The sequence below is a fragment of the Silurus aristotelis genome (assembly GCF_946808225.1).
Source record: "Silurus aristotelis genome assembly, chromosome: 19".
Taxonomy (NCBI): Eukaryota; Metazoa; Chordata; class Actinopteri; order Siluriformes; family Siluridae; genus Silurus; species Silurus aristotelis.
Window position 1 is genome coordinate 22,168,972 of NC_139592.1, and position 17,715 is coordinate 22,186,686.

At 42.6% G+C, this 17,715-nt stretch overlaps 1 protein-coding gene across 1 annotated transcript; it reads left to right on the plus strand.

Annotated features, from left to right (window-relative positions):
• The first annotated feature begins 267 nt into the window (after positions 1–267).
• On the plus strand, positions 268–15,908 carry ndnf (neuron-derived neurotrophic factor). Its single transcript, XM_083521394.1, has 4 exons — positions 268–798; positions 9,610–9,801; positions 11,568–11,692; positions 13,771–15,908. The coding sequence occupies exons 2-4, from the start codon at positions 9,614–9,616 to the stop codon at positions 15,186–15,188; spliced, it is 1,731 nt and encodes a 576-aa protein (XP_083377520.1). The 5' UTR covers positions 268–798; positions 9,610–9,613; the 3' UTR covers positions 15,189–15,908.
• Positions 15,909–17,715: the final 1,807 nt, after the last annotated feature.

Consider the following 17,715-nt stretch of genomic DNA (forward strand, 5'->3'; position numbering starts at 1 on the left):
TTTCAGAATGAAAGCATGGTGTAGTATATTAATAAAATGTCAATAAATTTGTTTATATTTATTTGCACCTGTTTTATGTAGATGTTTGTTGAAACTCTATTGCAAGTAATTTTTTTAACTCTTTACTATACAATGACACACATCTGTAACAGATGTGACGTGTGTAAGGAATCCCGTTTGGCACCTGGTATCATTGCTTTTGGTAGATGTGATGTGTGTGTGTGTGTGTGTGTGTGTGTGTGTGTGTGTGTGTTTGCGTTCGTGTGCGTGTGTGCGCGCCCACGAGCGAAGTGGGCAGGCTCATGGGAGTCGCTTCTGCGAGCGCGCGCTGAACCAGAGCTCTTCAGCTCTCTACTCTCTCTCACTTCAGTTCAGTCCGAGTCTGAATAGCAGAGGGGAGGAACGCAGTGCCAGGGAAGAAGAAAAAGAAGAGGAAGAAGTAGAGAAAGAAGAGGAGGACTTAAAAATAAAAAAAACTCAGGATAACCCCCTCTGACTCTCAGTGTGGAGTTTGGATCGACGCTTGTCAGTAGAGCGCGCGCCGCATCTCATCGCATCTCATCAGATCCCATCAGATCCCATTAGATCCCAGAGTGCAAAAGGAGGAAACTACTGCACAGAAGCCTAAAGGACAAACTTCTTCACTGAGTTTAGTTCTAGAGGGACGCGTGTTTTTGTGTTTTTCTTTATATTTGAGTTGAATGCGTTTGAGTTGAGAAGCTGCGCTCGTGGATTGGATCAAAAAGAACATTTAAGCAAATTTAACATTCATCTGGACCAAAAACAAAGCAGAAGAAGGTAAAGTATTTTCCACCATCTAATTGCATTGAGACTTTGCATCACTTTTGCACATTTTTTTTTCCAATGCCTGCACGTGCTGTCGTATAAACAGGTAACCTTTTGGGAATCTTATTGGGTACTTCCAGAGTTCTTCAGGGAAGACCCCCATCATGTTTTTTTTTTTGTGTGCAAAATATCCTGAATGCATTTTTAAGGCTCGTGCATTCAAGACCTGGGTGAGAACTTTCCTGAAGATCCCCAGGGAACATTTTTGCGGTACCTCGTTTTGCATTTTCGTTTATATCTCGTAAAAAATCCTTTATTAGTAAAACTTTGGGGCATGTCGAGGAAGTTGAGGGTGGTGGTGGTGGCAGAAAAAACCCAGCACGGGACTCTCCGAGCACTAAACTGTACTCTTTGAAACTCGTGCCAGGGTGCGAGAGAACTGGGGTGGTTTTTTTTCCCCCTTTCTTCCTTTTCTTTCTTTCTTTCTTTCTTTCTTTTGCGGTTTTTACCACTCCGGGAAGTTAAAGGCGTTTCTAACAAGCGCGCTTCAATCAAGCCCGAGCTCGCACGCGCTTTTAATTTTAGTCTCCTGCACCGGGTTGCGGTTTTGGAGGAGGTGTGGAGAAGGGGTGAGGATGAAGAACAAAAAAACAAGGAGAAGAAGAAGTTAAACAACCTTTTAACCGCAGAAAGAAAGAAAGAAAGAAAGAAAGAAAGAAAGAAAGAAAGAAAGAAAGAAAGAAAGAAAGAAAGAAAGAAAGAAAGAAAGAAAAAGTGCATGCATAAGCAGTGAGGCTCGCGCACGGTGCGGTCTGTGCGCGCGGCTGCAGCTTGGTGTCTCACGCGCTTTCACGCGTTTGTCCAGACGCGACACTTCATCCTGAAAAAATAAAAACAATATTATGCTTTTTAAAACCATTTTCTTCATTTTTATCATTTATTTTAACATTTACGAGGCAAAACTTCTCGACACAGTGAGTTTATTATCTTTATAAAATCCTCCTATAATAAAAAAATCACTTATAATTAGTATTTTTTTGTAACGAAACGTTTCATAACGCAGATATAATTTTTCCCTAAAACGTTTTAGTATATATTTTTTTTATCTACTTGTATAATAAAGTGTTATGAAGTCAAATAAATCATTGTATAGTTATTTAATAAGGGTTGCCATATCAAACCGAATACTTTCAACCTGTGTAGCTTACAAAAAAATATAAAAATAAAATAAAAACAACAACAACAAACCTATAAAACAAATACTAAAAAGTGTTTTTCTTTTGCTGTATCTCTGCGGCGGTAACCAGTTAAAGATGGACCTTTTGAAGCTTTAGAAAACGAGTCCAAGAACATTGTATTGTATCTTGGTATTTTTACGTCATGAATCAAAATAATAGTGTTCTGGTCTTAATCACTTCCTAATGTGTTCCTAATTTTTTGACCCAGCTCACACTTTTATTTTCATAATCTCTCCCTTTAAACACAATAGCATTCTATCAGACTTAAAAAAAAAAAAAAAAAAAAATTGTGTGAAATTGCTGTATTTGGCAACCAGTATAACAATTATTATTTATTTTTTTAACCCTAAGAAAAGAACTAGTTATTAAAGTTGACTTGGAGGTAAAAAAAAAAAAAAAAAAAAGTTTGGTTAATGGGCTTGGTCCGTAGTTTTCCTCGCCCTGAGAAAAAAAAAAGAAAAGAAAAATGGAAATAGGAAGCAAAGAATTAATGGAGAAGTGTATTTGCCTGCCTGACCTGCCCTGGTGATATTTTCTGTTCAGTCGTGAAAGAAAAGCAGAGCGAGAGGAGAGGGCTTGAATAAGTGCATTTAACAGGGAGGCCAAGGCATTGTTCATGCATTCTGTTTCTCTCTCCCTTTCTCTCTTTCTCTCTCTCGCTCTGTTTTCTATGCTCTTTCTCAGAGAAGCAATGAAAAGTGGAACAAAAGTGTGAAAATGGGCAAGGCCTGTGTCACATAGCGTATCTAAACCCCTCCATTTGCATATGAAAACTGCTGTGCAGAAAGAATCCCGCCACTGTTGCGATGGCTGTGTGTGTTGTGTGTGTGTGTGTGTGTGTGTGTGTGTGTGTGTGTGTGTGTGTGTGTGTGTGGCAAGTGTGACAGGACGCCGTCGGTATGCAGCGCCTGTTCGGGTCGGCGTTCGGGTTGTGCAGCTCCCCAGGTCTCCGTGTCGAGTTCTATAGGTACAGAATCGAGGGTTTGGCACTTGCTCCTTTTCCTTCCCTCATTTCCATACCTGTTCAAGCCCCGTAGCGCCGCTGAATATATTCCCCCGGGATGCTCTTTCCCAGCAGGGTCCATACAAACAGCTCGGCTTACGGGGTTCTCACACACCGTCTGAACGGTGCCTCTGTGCTGTCTGGGTGGAAACACGGAAAAGGCGGCCGTGGAGCGGATTCCCACTGTGACAAGACCTCGGTGTTGATGTGGCGACGTGCTGCAGGCTTTCACTCATGGCTGAAGTGATTAAGACCTCATTTAGAGCAGGGAAATGCTGACTTACGCAGAACTGAAGCTTGGCAGGATTTTGTAAACTCAGATTTGGAAGCTAGAGCAGATCTCTCACTCTTCTTTCTTTCTTTCTTTTTTCTTTTTTCTTTCTTTCTCACTTACTTACGATTTACTTACGATGGAGACGTGTTCCCATGACCCCATTGTAACTGGACATGGACTACCTACTCAGGAGTCTTGAAGAATGGTGATAGTATGGGTCAGTGTGGTTAATAATTAAACATATTACAGTACATCATTTAGCAAAGCAGCAATTTACACCACCGTAATGTGTATATTTTATTTATATGCATGCAAGTGGCTGCGGGTGCATGGACAGCGCTTTGAAATTTGCGCTTTGAAACACCAAAAACATCTGTAAAACATCCGACAAGGTGGGAGGTTTTATATCCTGCAACGTTCCAATTTATCATACGAAAATCGAAATGTACATATTTTCACAATTTTGTCGTATCACAGATCAAAAAAGGTCGTAAGTCGAACCGTCATAACTCTGGGGCTACATGTATTTGTTCTCACTTTTGGTTGACAGAGACGTTTTAGATCTTTAGAACATATTGCCTTTTTTTCCAACAAAAGCTTGCTCAGAGCTCATTTCCTTCTTCATGACCAAAAGCGTCTCTTGACTCTTAACCTTTGGGGTCGCTGGAACATAACCTTCAGCACTGAGCTCCATTTGTTCAGACGTCTTATCTCTGAAGCTGACTGGTTTCCAACCCTTTTTTCCACACATGAAAAAAAAATGAGGAAAGTAAAGGCATCGGTACGTAAACGCCGGATCGGCGTCGGACCTGCCAACCAATCATGCGTTGATGAGGTTTATATTGTGAATGTGTGTGACAATAAGGGAACTGCTTGTCTTACAGCAGCCCTTCAACCTGCCTGTGATCAGGTGACCTGACAACCGATACTTACTGTGCGGATGTCGGGTTGCAGTACGATCGGGTGTCAGCTGAGGCTCGGAGATTTGATATCGGTGTTGTGTTCCAAATGGAAAAGTTAGACTGATGCAGAGAGTAAAATAGAAGAGAAGAGAAGAGAAAAGAAGAGAAGAGAAGCAAGGAAAGGAGAAGAGAAGCAAGGAAAGGAGAAGAGAAGACAGGAAAATAGAAATGAGGAGAAGAGAAGAGAAGAGAAAAGAAGAGAAGAGAAGCAAGGAAAGGAGAAGAGAAGACAGGAAAATAGAAATGAGGAGAAGAGAAGAGAAGAGAAAAGAGGAGAAGACAAGAAAATAAAAATGAGAAGAAGAAAAGAGAAGAGAAGAGAAGAGAGGACAATAGAAGCGAGGAAAGGAGAAGAGAAGACAGGAAAATAGAAATGAGGAGAAGAGAAAAGAAGAGAAGAGAAGAGAAGACAAGACAAGAAAATAGAAATGAGGAGAAGAGAGGATAAAACCTCTGAATGAACCAATCTACAATATTATGTTCTATGGAGAACTTCTTCCTGGAGAACGGTCTCCTCACGGGTTCTTTGGCTAGAATGATACATGTAGTAAAGAAAAAAGAAGTGTGAACAAGTGGAGAGAAAAGAGGAGAAAAGGAGAGAAGACAAAAGAAGAGAGGAGAAGAAGAATTGAAAGTCACACTGAATTGTACAGTTTTGAACCAATTGTACTAAACTGTACTTTTAAGAGTGCACCTTTTGGACCTTTCAATTTAAGAGATAACTGAAGTGCGCCCCCTAGCAGGACCCACCCCAGTGACAGATCAGTCCTATTTTAACTTAGATCATCTTCTGGCTGAAACTTCCCTCTGGACACGTACATGCGAGCAACCAGGAAGATCTTCGGTTTGCCTGGCGGCGCTTTGTGCCGTACCCTTCACCCCCGTGTTGTTTGAGGCTTACACACTAATGGCATTCTCTGTGTGAGCCAAGTATAAACAGTCCTGTAACAACCTTTACCAAACTCTCTCTAAGTTTAGCTCCTGCAAACGCCGTCCTGAGCGCTGGCCAAGAAGGACAAGAGCCTGGCAGCACAGCGTTCCAGCGGTGTCTCTTGGAGCTTAGCGTTAGCCATCTTTCTCTCAAGCTAGTGTGTGTAAGAGTGTGTGTGATTTGGCTGCCCAGGCAGAGTGGTGTCACTTTGGTTTGGCACTTAAATTGAACTCGAATCCAGAACTCTTAAGCGAGAGAATCGGAGCAGCTCCTTTCGTTTCCGTCGCCGGCTTTCGAGCCGCTCTTTTCTTACCGCAATAATGATAAATGTTATTGTCCAGATTTGTAATTTAGATACTGACAGGAATTTTAAAGCACCCTAGTCTTGGAATGCTGGCCAATCCAAAAAAAACTTTGTCTCTGTCCTTCCTGGAGAGCTCCGGGATTTGCGTATGCGGCGTAATATTTTCCTGCGAACATTCCAAAGTGTAGATTGGGATCGGGGTTGTAGAAAAATATTGTCTCGATGCCAACTTTTGATGCCAAGTCACTCTTTTTTACCCCGCCGTCAATGTGCGTGCGTTCAGAACTCACGCCCTGAGCTGCTAATATCCACGGAAGTCAGCATGAATAACACACACACATGTTAGTAATGAAGGCTTACTGGCGTTTGTGGGTAGCGCCACTGGAGCGTGATTGGCATGTGGAAATGCCCGTGTTGCTCCTGTGCATGGTTCGAAACATGTGCTCATCATCTGTGTGTGTGTGTTTGTGTCTTGACAACCTGCTTGAAATAACTCAAGCCCCCCAGTGAATAGCTACACTAAGCTAATTCCAGTTAAAAGGCATTTTACCGGCCATTAACACCGCTCGTAGATCAATCAGCTCCCTGAGTGATTGATGAAGGACCTTCTCGATCTGAGCTCTTTCATCCATTTGTGATGAATCACAAGTCGCCTTACAAATACAATTAATTAATGACTGATTGCATACGCTAAACCGCTTCGACCATTTGCACGTGGTCACTTAGAAACCAAGCAACTCAAACGCTGATTTTCTAACCTGGAAAATATTTAAACGTCGCTTAATAGTCGAAAATCGGACTATTAACAATGGAAAGCAATCAGTCATTTTCCCAGGGTTGGCGTGTTTCTTTTTTTTTTCTTTGCACAGCTGGTCAAGAGTAATTTTAATTCGTTCGCTTGTTCTGTTTGATAGTTTCGCATTTTGGCTTTTATGTGAGCGATTAAGAGGGGATAAAAAAAAACGATGGCCATACAAACACTACAGACCATTACTGCTCTCGAAGAGCTTAAGCTGTTTAGAATTATCCTCTCATAATCCTAAACCTCCCTGATACACACATACACACAAACCTTTGTCACGCATCTCATTTCCTATATGACCTAAAAAGCAAATGACAAAAAGCGATATATTATAGAACGTATAAAAAAACGGCAGCAAAACAAGGTTGACACGAACGCGGTCGGCTCTGCCGTTTAAATTATGCCCTCACAAATTGTGATCAGACATTCTCCCCGGCTCTAATTAAACTTTTAGCTTTATTTGTTCCAGATGGAGTTGTTTTGAAGTTTCATTTTAGCAAAGAGAACGCCGTGCATTGTGGGAAATGCGAGGGTATCCTGGGAATCGGATAGAATCCCGTTTTTTTTTTTTTTTTTATGATCTCACGTTAAGTGTCAGAAGCTGGCCTGTGATGGTCTCATGTCTTTGCATTAGAGCTTCAAAGAAGACAGGGTTCCATAATTCAGCTAGATCTTTTTAATGTTCTCACGTTCTTTGACATCATCCGAAAGTGTCTGGTGTGTGGTCCAGAGTTAGAAGACAGGATTCTTGTGACTAAAGTGTGAATGTTTCTTTCACATCGCCACCGTCGGAATATCTGACGAGCGTTCTACAGAACTGTCCGATTTACTCAGTCAGGCTTCGGAATGCTGCCACATATCTACCAATACAACAAAACCCTGGTTTGATCTCATGTTCTATGGGTTTTGAAATAAAAAAAAGGAATGTCAAATAATCTAGAATTCCAACTATCTTCTCAATTACGATGATCATTTTAAATAGACTATGAGGTGTGGCCCTTGTATGGTTGGAAAAGATAGGATGTTTAAGGGGGTGTGGTTTTTTGGTATTTAACTTGGTTCAAATCTAGAAATAAATTTATACATCCAGTTAAACCAATAAAGGTTTTCTTTGGATTTCTCAGGGAATTTATCTCATTGCTCCAGTGACTAACTTGCAGTTACCAGGAGTGGGGTTCGAACCCACGCAGACGTACGTCTATTGGATCTTAAGTCCAATGCCTTAACCACTCGGCCATCCTGGTGGACACAAGAAGATAAACCAGCTTTTTTTTTTTTTTTTTTATTACTTCAGTTTCTGCAGCTCTTTAAATACTCCCTTAAATGCTTTGAATACTTAGTCAAGGTTGCCAGATCTGAGAAAAAGATTTTTCTCATTTTTCCTTTCCTAATCTTTTCATGGAAAACAAGTTCACTATGATGCCTACTTATTTTAGTTGTTATTATTATTATACCCAAGCTGTGTAATAAATCTTGTTTGCCATAGCAACTATTTTCTGGAAATCGATCACATTTTATTCTAATCATTTGCTTGAAGGTTCACAAACGTGTCCCCGAAACGAAAATTGCCAATAACCCCAAAACTTTGCCTTGAGGTTTTGACTGCCAGAGAGACCTTTCCTACAAAATCCAAACCTTCAGTGTTTCATGTCTAAAACTGAGTCTTACCCAACAGTGACAAACCAAACATTTTGGGAGAAGCGTCGACAATCAACAAAAAAAAAAAAAAAAAAAAATTGGGGCTTTTAAAGGGAAAAGCTGTGAAACCCGGTATAAAGAATGGGAGGAGGTAAAAGTGCACAAGAGAATGATATAAAAAACAAAACAAAGACAGAATGAATGAAGAGAGAGGTGGTGAAAGAAAAAACGACAGAATGAGAGGGAGGAGGGTGAAAGAGGGGTCATTAAAAGGGCACTCGTTCCAGCTGCAGTAAAGAAGGCAGTAAAGTATCGGGCTGATCTGCCATCATTATTCTCATTATATCAGCAGGGATTGGGGTTAGCCATCAGCTTCGATCAGTGGGGCCCAATCAATAGACAGGGGACAGGACCTGAGTGAGATGGGAGAGACACAGACATGGCAGTCCTGTATAATGAGTTATGAGGGAGTAAAATGGACACTGATATACGCTAGTCATCTATCACATAAATGTTAGCAGTGTTAGCCATGTCTACTCACAACCAATTATTTCTATTATTCGTTTTTTTGTATCAGTTTTAGTTATTCTAGTGGGTTTTTTTGCTACTTTTTAACAACCAAGTTCACTTTACACATGATATAACATTCCATGTAAGAATGACATTAAATTCTTATGGGTTACATCCATCTGCAGGAAAGTGAAGGGGCTTTTTACTTGTCACATGAACTTTACAGCAAAGAGAAATTCTTTTGTCAGATATTCCAGCAATTTTAGGAAGCTGGGGTCAGAGTATAGAGTCAGCCAATATACAGCACCCCTGGGGCACAGAGAGTTAAGGGCCTTGCTCAAGGGCCCAAGAGTGGCAGCTTGGCAGTACTGGAGCTACCACTTTTGAGCCAGTTCACCTTCAATAACTTGGTGAGTATGAAGCTGGGTTGCTGATTAGGAGATCAGGGGTTCAAGTTACAGTATACCTAAGTTCTTGGGCCCTTGAGCAAGGCCCTTAACCCTCACACCTATCCCTGCACTCTGACCCCAACTTCTTAGCATTGCTGGGATATGCAAAAGAAATTCACTGTGCTATAAAATACATGTGACAAGTATACAGTTCTTTCTTTCTTAATGTGTCCCCCATTGTGGCTTTTCTATTATTTTACCAAGACTGCTGATTCGTGAATTTAAGTTCAGGATTAAACACCGCTCCATAAAGCAAATTCTAATGATTTTTCCGAACCCCTTAAATCACTGCTCCAATAACCTAATCTTTTCATCGAAAGTGTGCACAGTTCAATTGCGCAGGTTTTAGAGCGACCAGGAAATAACGAACTGACATGACAAATGAACAGATCCAGACGGCTAACGCACTCCAGAACAAATACAAACAAGCACATGTGCTTCACATCTGTGTGCATGCGAGTTTCCGTGCCAGCGACTTTAGTCCGGTTGTAGATCCGCTGCTGGCTGTCTACGTCCTTATGTAACACGAGAAGCGGTAATCAATGAATTTGTTTTCAATTCGTGACCTTGGGTTGGGGCAGAAATACGAGGGTCCGAAATATTAAGTGGACCCACATGAAACCATGTGTGCATTTTTTTACGAGATGTCAAAAGCAACCACACACGTGCGTTATCATGTTTTTTCTCTCTGTCTTTATCGTTCTCTCTGTAGCAGAATGAGGCGAGCGTTCAGCTGCTTTGCAGTGCTGTTGCTGTCGTTGTCTGTACTTGGTCAGAAGTTACCCACTCGTGATGAAGGCCTGTTCCAGATGCAGATCCGGGATAAGGCCCTGTTTCACGACTCGTCTGTTATTCCCGATGGAGCTGAGATTAGCGGATACCTGTTCAGGGACACGCCGAAGAGGTATGCTTACACACCCACACGTGCAAAATTCGACAGCTTTTAAGTATCTACAAGGCCGTCTGCAGAGGGAAAACCGATTAAAAAGAAAACTCTTCTAGATGTTCTGTAACACGTTTTACAAGATGTGAAGGACTTCACACGATTTAGTGTGTGGATATGTTTTTACGTGTCCTAATGGAGAATATGGAATCGATTAGAGCCGGCGCACAGCTGACGAGGGCATAAGGAGGCATGCATTATGGATGAGATGCTGGGAAACGTGGGTGTGTGCGCGTGAATGAGAAGCACTTTTGATGAAGAAGCAGGTGTCTCTAGCGAAAGACGATACCCACGTTCACAGCACTTCTGCTCTTTCTTTCTTTCTTTCTTTCTTTCTTTCTTTCTTTCTTTCTTTCTTTCTTTCTTTCTTTCTTTCTTTCTTTCTTTCTTTCTTTCTTTCTTCCTCTCTCTCTCTCTCTCTCTCTCTCTCTCTCTCTCTCTCTTTCTTTCTTTCTTTCTTTCTGTCTTCCTCGCTCTCTCTCTCTCTCTCTCTCTCTCTCTCTCTCTCTCTCTCTCTCTCTCTCTCTCTTCGGTGTCCATGGGAGGCAAGGTTGTTTCAGAGGGCACAAGTGGAAACGCATATGAATCAATCAGCTCCAACATGCAGGCCACATATGGTCATGCCAGACTGTTTCCCACAGTTCCACATTTTTATAAATTTTTTTACAGGTTCTGTTCATCATATTTTATACGTCAACCGGGTGAAAATGTGCGATAATTTAGCTCGATCTAGAACTCTTAATCATAATTGGATTGAATTTACAACATGCCCTTGCCAAATCTAGAACACATGAATATTCCGTACTGTAAAAAAATAGTAATAAATCAAGTTCATTATTCAGTGTGTGATCTGAATAAATCTTTCATGATTCAGTGGGGTGGGACGGCATTCGAGCAGCGATTATGGCTCTTTGTTCAACAGCCTTAATAGAGGGTAATAATATGCTATGAACATGTGTATCACTGATAAGGACTTAATGTGATAATGGGGGGTAAGTTGATAATGGCACTGATGCTCGGGGATTTGTTTCCCCATAGGCATACAAAGAAAATATATATTGCTGCGTACAATAGCATGGAATAGGCTACAAACTTCTTATCGTCAGTTCCATTTAATTCAAATCTTCCTTCTCAAATTAGGTTAAATCTGAGCACCGTTTCTAGGTATAGGCAAGCTAGGCGGTCACCAAGGGCACAACCAGCTGGGGGGCGCCAGCGAATGTGCTCTCACCCATTTAAATATTATATATTTTATATACTGATATACCATTTTAATATACAGTATATATTGACATACTTGAACTCAGGCAATTTTGCAATGATTATTAAATGTGTTTGACCTTTTTTATGGAAGGTTGCGAATGTTGTATGGTGTGGGAGTGGAGTATTGTGGTTGAAGGGTGGAGCCACTGGGCAGGGGGTGACAATAGGGATGTCGCCTATGGTGCGAGGCTAGAAATGGCTTCGGAACAGAGAATAGGTTCAGGGTTTGGGGACAGTGTGGATATTCAGATTAGGAATAATTGAAGCCTGTTTTAACCTATGATGGTCTAGTCTTCCTCCGCTCGAGGGAGAACGATTAAAGCTAATAATTCCCCTACCTGGAAAAACCAACGTCCGTCCTGCCACAGACTGTATTTGTAATCCACATGAGGCTGCTTTCATTCTGTAAGCCAATATACAAATCACATTCTGGGCAATGCTGAAGTGTGTTGTTGCTTTGGCAGGTACTATTTTGTGGTGGAGGAGGACAACACGCCGCTGTCAGTGACGGTGACGCCATGTGACGCTCCCCTCGAGTGGAGGCTGATACTGCAGGAACTGCCCGAGGAAGCCAGCGGAGAGGGATCAGGTAACTACAGTACAGTCAGGTCTCAGCAGTCTGCATCGGTTTAGATCCTGGAAAAATGTGCAAAATAAAATTTACATTTCATTTAGAAAATTGCTTATATTCCTCAGCTGAAGGTGTAGTCAAGTTTTTGAGAAGCAGCCAAACCGAAAATCAATACAGGGGTCTTCAGCTATCACCAATCAATACCGTTTATGGCTTAATGCACACTTACATGCCTCCTTTCATCCGTCTCCGGAAGATCAGACAGAATTAGAATCGGACATTCAATCCTTAGGCTTTATTAAAGAACAGATCTGAACAGAGAAGAACAGCGTGTCCTGGATACCTTTGTCAATGACATCCTTTCAAATTCTGTGAAGGACATTCTCGTTAGTTTCTTCGGCAGCCGTTAGGATTGGCTTACTCTAACGGCAACCGGCAAACAATTCTGGGATGTGTTGTGTTTAATCAGCCATCCTGCTGCGTTTCAATGAATCACCCAGAAAGGTTGGGTAAATATACTTATGCATTGATTAGACGGAAATAGCAGAGAGACTGTGTGAATGAGCTTGACTATCCTAAGAGCATAACCATGAATCTGAGCAAATATTTGTAAATATTTGTTGTCTGCGAGGTGGGGTTTTCCAGAGGAGTCTCTGAGTTCACGTGTATGTATGTATGGGTAGGTTGTTAGGAGTGTTTCTGGGCCCACCCTTCATGATGTGGTCATGAACTGTTTGGACTTTGGAAAATGGAGAATACGGGCAGACAGCGAACGTAAATACACATTAAGACTTTATTATTAGTATTTCTTAATGTATTACAATCAAATCAGCGTCCAACTTAAGCTGAAACAGGGTCCTAGCTTTCTCTTTACTTTGTTTACTATGTTTTCACGGCAAAGCAAAATTGTGAAGCATGTCCTGTCAGCTGTTCTCCATCCCTGTCTGTAGGTCTATAGCCTGATTGTTTTTCACTCTCTGAACTCGCATCGTCTCTATTTTGATTCGTTCTCCCCATCTGGAGCGTATCTGAAAATTCAAATAGCATGGCACAACACGCCAGACCTGGAGCAGAGTCGTGGTTTCATTTTAGTCGGAGGATTAGAACCGGAGAGATCGAATAATTTGACAATGAGAGATTGAGATTATCAGGATGCGTTTGAAAGCGGCTGTTGGGCATGTGTGTTTTGTTTTCAGTCGAGTCCAAAAAAGCTCTTGAATCAATTATGTGACCAGCATGTGTGTCTGATTTACAGAGAGAGAGTGTGAGTGTGTGTGTGTGTGTGTGTGTGTGTGTGTGTGTGTGTGTGTGTGTGTTATAGTGAGTAAGGTAATATGTACCAGAGCACTTCTCATCCCTCTTGCATTAATCTATTAATTTACTTTACTCATGGGTGCTGCTTTTATATATTTATTTTTCCCATCAATGTCTACATTTCGTTCGAGTTTTTTTTTCGAAACTAATTTTGCCACCGGTCCTAAGGAAGACACATTTATCATCATCATTATCATCTTTAGCTACCCCAGATTTAGAGAAGATTAATATAACATTGAACTGTAAATATACATAAATGTACATAATCCTGGACAAGTGCTGGGTCTCTGTACATGGTTTTTTGGCAAGTTTGCTGAACGCCTCCGAAGGGAACGGCGTCTTTGTGCATGCTGTCTGTTAATTTAGTGCGCTCTCTTTTCGTTTGACAGACAAAATATTATGCTTTCTCGCCCGGCTTCAATGAGACGGCCCGGATGGGGACTGTGGGCTGGAGCGAGGCTAAAAGGCGCCTCTGTATGGCTGTGGAGTTTTCTGGGGGAAGGGGGAGTGAATATTAGTCTCTGATGTTGGGCAGTATTTTGAGAGAAAACACTGCAGCTAGTGGCACGAGAAACTAATTGTTCAAGGCCCAGGACAGTCTGAATGACCTCATCAGGATTGACATGATAAAACATTCTGCAAGCTGCAGGTTGCATTTCTTTGCTACCTGTTAGTGTCAGGTGAAGGAGGAAAAGAAAGCAAATCATTTAAGTTGGTTCTACAAAGAGAGAGACTCTTGTGATTCCTCCAAAACCTCATCCAGATATTTTTGTGTTTCCTAGGTGAGCCGGAGCCTCTGGAGCAGCAAAAGCAGCAGGTGACAGCCAGTGAAGGCACTGAACTCTTCTCTTACAAAGGCAACGATGTGGAGTCATTTGTATCCAGCAGCTCACCCTCTGGCCTGTACCAGCTGGACATTCTCTCCACCGAAAAAGACAGCAGCCTTAAGATCTATGCCACCACAACGCCAGAATCAGATCAGCCCTACCCGGAGCTGCCTTATGACCCCAGGGTGGATGTCACCAGCCTGGGCCGTACCACCGTCACGCTGGCCTGGAAACCGACCCCTACTGGCTCACGAATGGGTCAGCCTGTGCATTACTGCGTGGTTGTCAACAAAGAACACAACTTCAAGAGCCTGTGTGCCGCAGAGGCCAAGATGGGCTCCGACGAGTCTTTCATGCTAGCGCCCAAGCCAGGTCTAGATTTCAGCCCATTTGACTTTGCCCGCTTTGGCTTTACTTCGCCGGAGAACAACCTCGACAAGGACCGTCAGCGGTCTTTGAATGCCAATCGGGTGCCAGCTTCCAAGCAGTGGCGTTCTCCAGGTACCAGTCTCAAGCCCTCAGACATCCGCAAGATCTGCATCGGCAACAAGAACATCTTTACCATGTCGGGGTTGAGGCCGGCCACACAGTATTACTTTGACGTGTTTGCCATCAACGTAGCCTCTAACGCTAGTACGGCATACGTGGGCACCTTTGCCCGCACCAAGGATGAGGCTGAGCCCAAGACTGTCGAGCTAAAGGATGGCAAGATGGCAGACATCTTTGTCGAGAGGAAGGGCATCAAGTTGCTGCGATTTGCTCCCGTTTCCTCCCACCGCCGTGTTTCTCTCTCTGTCCACTCCTGTTTGGATGCTGTTCACGTACAGGTACGCCGTGACGGTAAACTCGTGCTCTCGCAAAACGTGGAAGGTGTGCGTGAATTCCAGCTCCGTGCCAAACCCAAGGCGAAGTACATTATCCGAGTACGTGGATCTCGCAAAGGCGCTTCGGCACTGAAGGTGTTAGCAAGCACACGAGCTGACGCCAAGCGGCCCTTCCCTTCTCTCCCTGAAGATACACGAATCAAGGCCTTCGACAGGCTGCGCACATGCGAATCGGTCACCGTGGCCTGGCTCGGCACACAGGAGCGCAACAAGTATTGCGTGTACCAGCGCGAGGTGCCTGATGGATACGGCGAGGAGCAGCGCCGCCGCCAACGGAACCAGTGCGCCGGACCCGAGACGCGTCGCAGGGATGAGAAGGTGCTCTGCAAATACTTTTACAGTGCCAACCCGCACAAAGCCGTAACCACCGAAACCATCACAGGCCTGGAGCCGGGCAAAAGCTACCTCCTGGATGTCTATGCGATCGGTCATGGTGGACACTCGGTCAAGTACCAGAGCAAACTGGTGAAAACAAGAAAGTATTGCTAAAATGAAAACGAATACAAACATACAAATTAATTACGAAAAAATTCCCACAAAATAGACTCTGCACAGAAGTAAATATATTATATATATAATGAGAGGAAAAGTTTATTTAACTGGAAGTGATATTCTACTAAGTTGTTTTTGTTTTTGTATTTTTCCATGAATGACTACTTGGTGAGCCTAGAGGCAGAACTCAGAACTGCTTCTAGAGCGAGATAGCGTCCTGTATGTACTTCATGTTCTTCACAAGTAAACGAGTGGCGCCGTCATCCCTGTTACTCATCCTGGAATTTTGCATTGTGTTGTGAGAACCTTGTCCAAACTCATATTGTTTGTGATCACATCGACCCCTTCCCACATCCGCTCTCTCACTGAGTACTCCCATTTAGAAAAAGTTCTTAAGTTATTTTATACCTCTTCATGTTTGTTTTGCTATCTGAACTCTTTATTATTATTTTATTTTTTGCTTGTTACTTGTTATAATTATTCCTGCTATGAAAAAATCTGATGTTGTAAAATTCCCTGACGAAGTCGGGCGGTATGTCGAGGTGTTGTCCCCTGTCCCGCTGCCTTTGTCTGTATATTATCTCATTCTGTGAGTGAATCGCTTTGGGATTCTGTAAATGTGCTCTTCTCTGTGTCTGCTCTGCCTGTCACATGTACAGAGTGCTTCTGCCAATATTCATGTACATAAAACCCTAAATATAGAGGCCAGTAATCCCCTTTGGTGTGGTTTCTGGTGTTGTGTTTCTCCGCAAGGGATTAATCACTTGGTCATAAAGAGAGGCGGGCGGACGGATAGGGATCAGTGTCTGTGTCCTTTAAACCACGTCCGGGTCATTGTACATGGATTATGGTACAACATGTCTGGGTTTAAAACGGGATAACATATATAAAATAGCACTTATGCTCAGTCTCTACCGTAGTCCTATAAGCATGGCGAGGCGTGACTTAATACCTTACAGTAACCTGGTGGTTGTCTGGCCATACTGGACAAACCCAAAAGACTGAGTCTGTCCATTTTCTGCCTAGTCACAACAAGGTGGAATTTATTGCCTTTATCCTGCACACAGCAAATTGGTTCTGAAACCAGACCCAGTCCAGATGTCACTGTTTAACTCTCGATAGCTGGAGCTGTCAAGACGTCCTGATATTATACACAGCTTCCCCGACTGATCTGCTCAAACCTCAAACAAGTTCGAACCACGCTTCCTTTAGCTCGGTTGCCAAATCCTGGATGTGGCGTGCGAAAAAAATCTGGCTTACAAGCAGCCCGGGTCCAGGCTTCACAATCAGAAGTGTGTATGAGAATATACAGACATCCGAACCAACACGTTAACACAAATACTCGTCATATGCTGGCTCGTGGTACAACCTGCATGTTGCTTTGCCTGGTTTATGGATATTGTTATAAGAATTGTTTAGTCGTGAGGCAGAGGATTTAGAGGCTTCCCAAACAAACATATGTGGAAACCTACAGGTGAGTTGGGTCCCTGCGTTGTGTCCTCATCAAGAGCTTATCCATGCGGTCCATCACTTCATCTACCTCATGCATTTGTCAGAAATCAGAAGTCACTTAATGCTTGGTTCTGTCTGGATGGAAAGAGGTTGTTTTTTCCACAGGAAATTTTAGACAGTGCTAGCACTGCCAACAAAATCTACTAGGAAACATTGAGGAACAAAAAAGCAAGTCTGACTAGCTAATCTGCTAATTAACATAATTGACAAACTCTACCATTTCTTGCTAGATAATAAGAGATTGATCATCTCAACAGTAACATGTTAGCCAATTTGCTGTTTGTGATGATTGCCAAATTCAAACATGTCTTCCTAGTTGATCTTGTTATCAAGATTGATAACCATGTCTTGCTAGCTAACTGGATAAGGATCAGGACCGATTAACTCATCCGTCTTGTTACAGAATCAGCTAATGATCATGATTGGAAAAAATAAACCATCATGTTTTGCTGAGCAATTGGCAAATTCAACCAGGTCCAGCTAGTTAATTGGTTATCAAAAGTAAAAACTCAGCCATGTCTTTCTAGATAATCTGCAGATTTTTTTAAATCGGCAAGTCAGTAACTTGCTAGCTAATCGTTAATTGCTGAACATTATGCTTTTTTTTTATTAGCAGCCCGATTTATTCTTGATCACCGAGATTCCTCTGGTTCGGATTCACCTTCTCGAAAGATCTAGAAATACCTCTTCTGCTAGCTAGGTGTGGGGATTCTGATTCCCCAGACCAATTTAAAATAGGTGCATGATATTGTAAGATCTTTCTGAACTCCCCGTGACACTTGCAGAGTGTTGAAGAAGGTTCTTAAGTTCCCCCCACCCACACGCACCCACATACACATGTAAACCCTCCGACCAACCACATAAACACTCTAACACGCTGTTTCAATTTATTACACCCGTGTGCGATTCTGTTTGTGAAGCAACAAGAACAGAGTGGGAAAAAAGCCGCAGCGCTCGGCCGTGTTACTCCGACCTCCATTTCACAGCGTCTTCTCGAAATGTCCTCACTGAC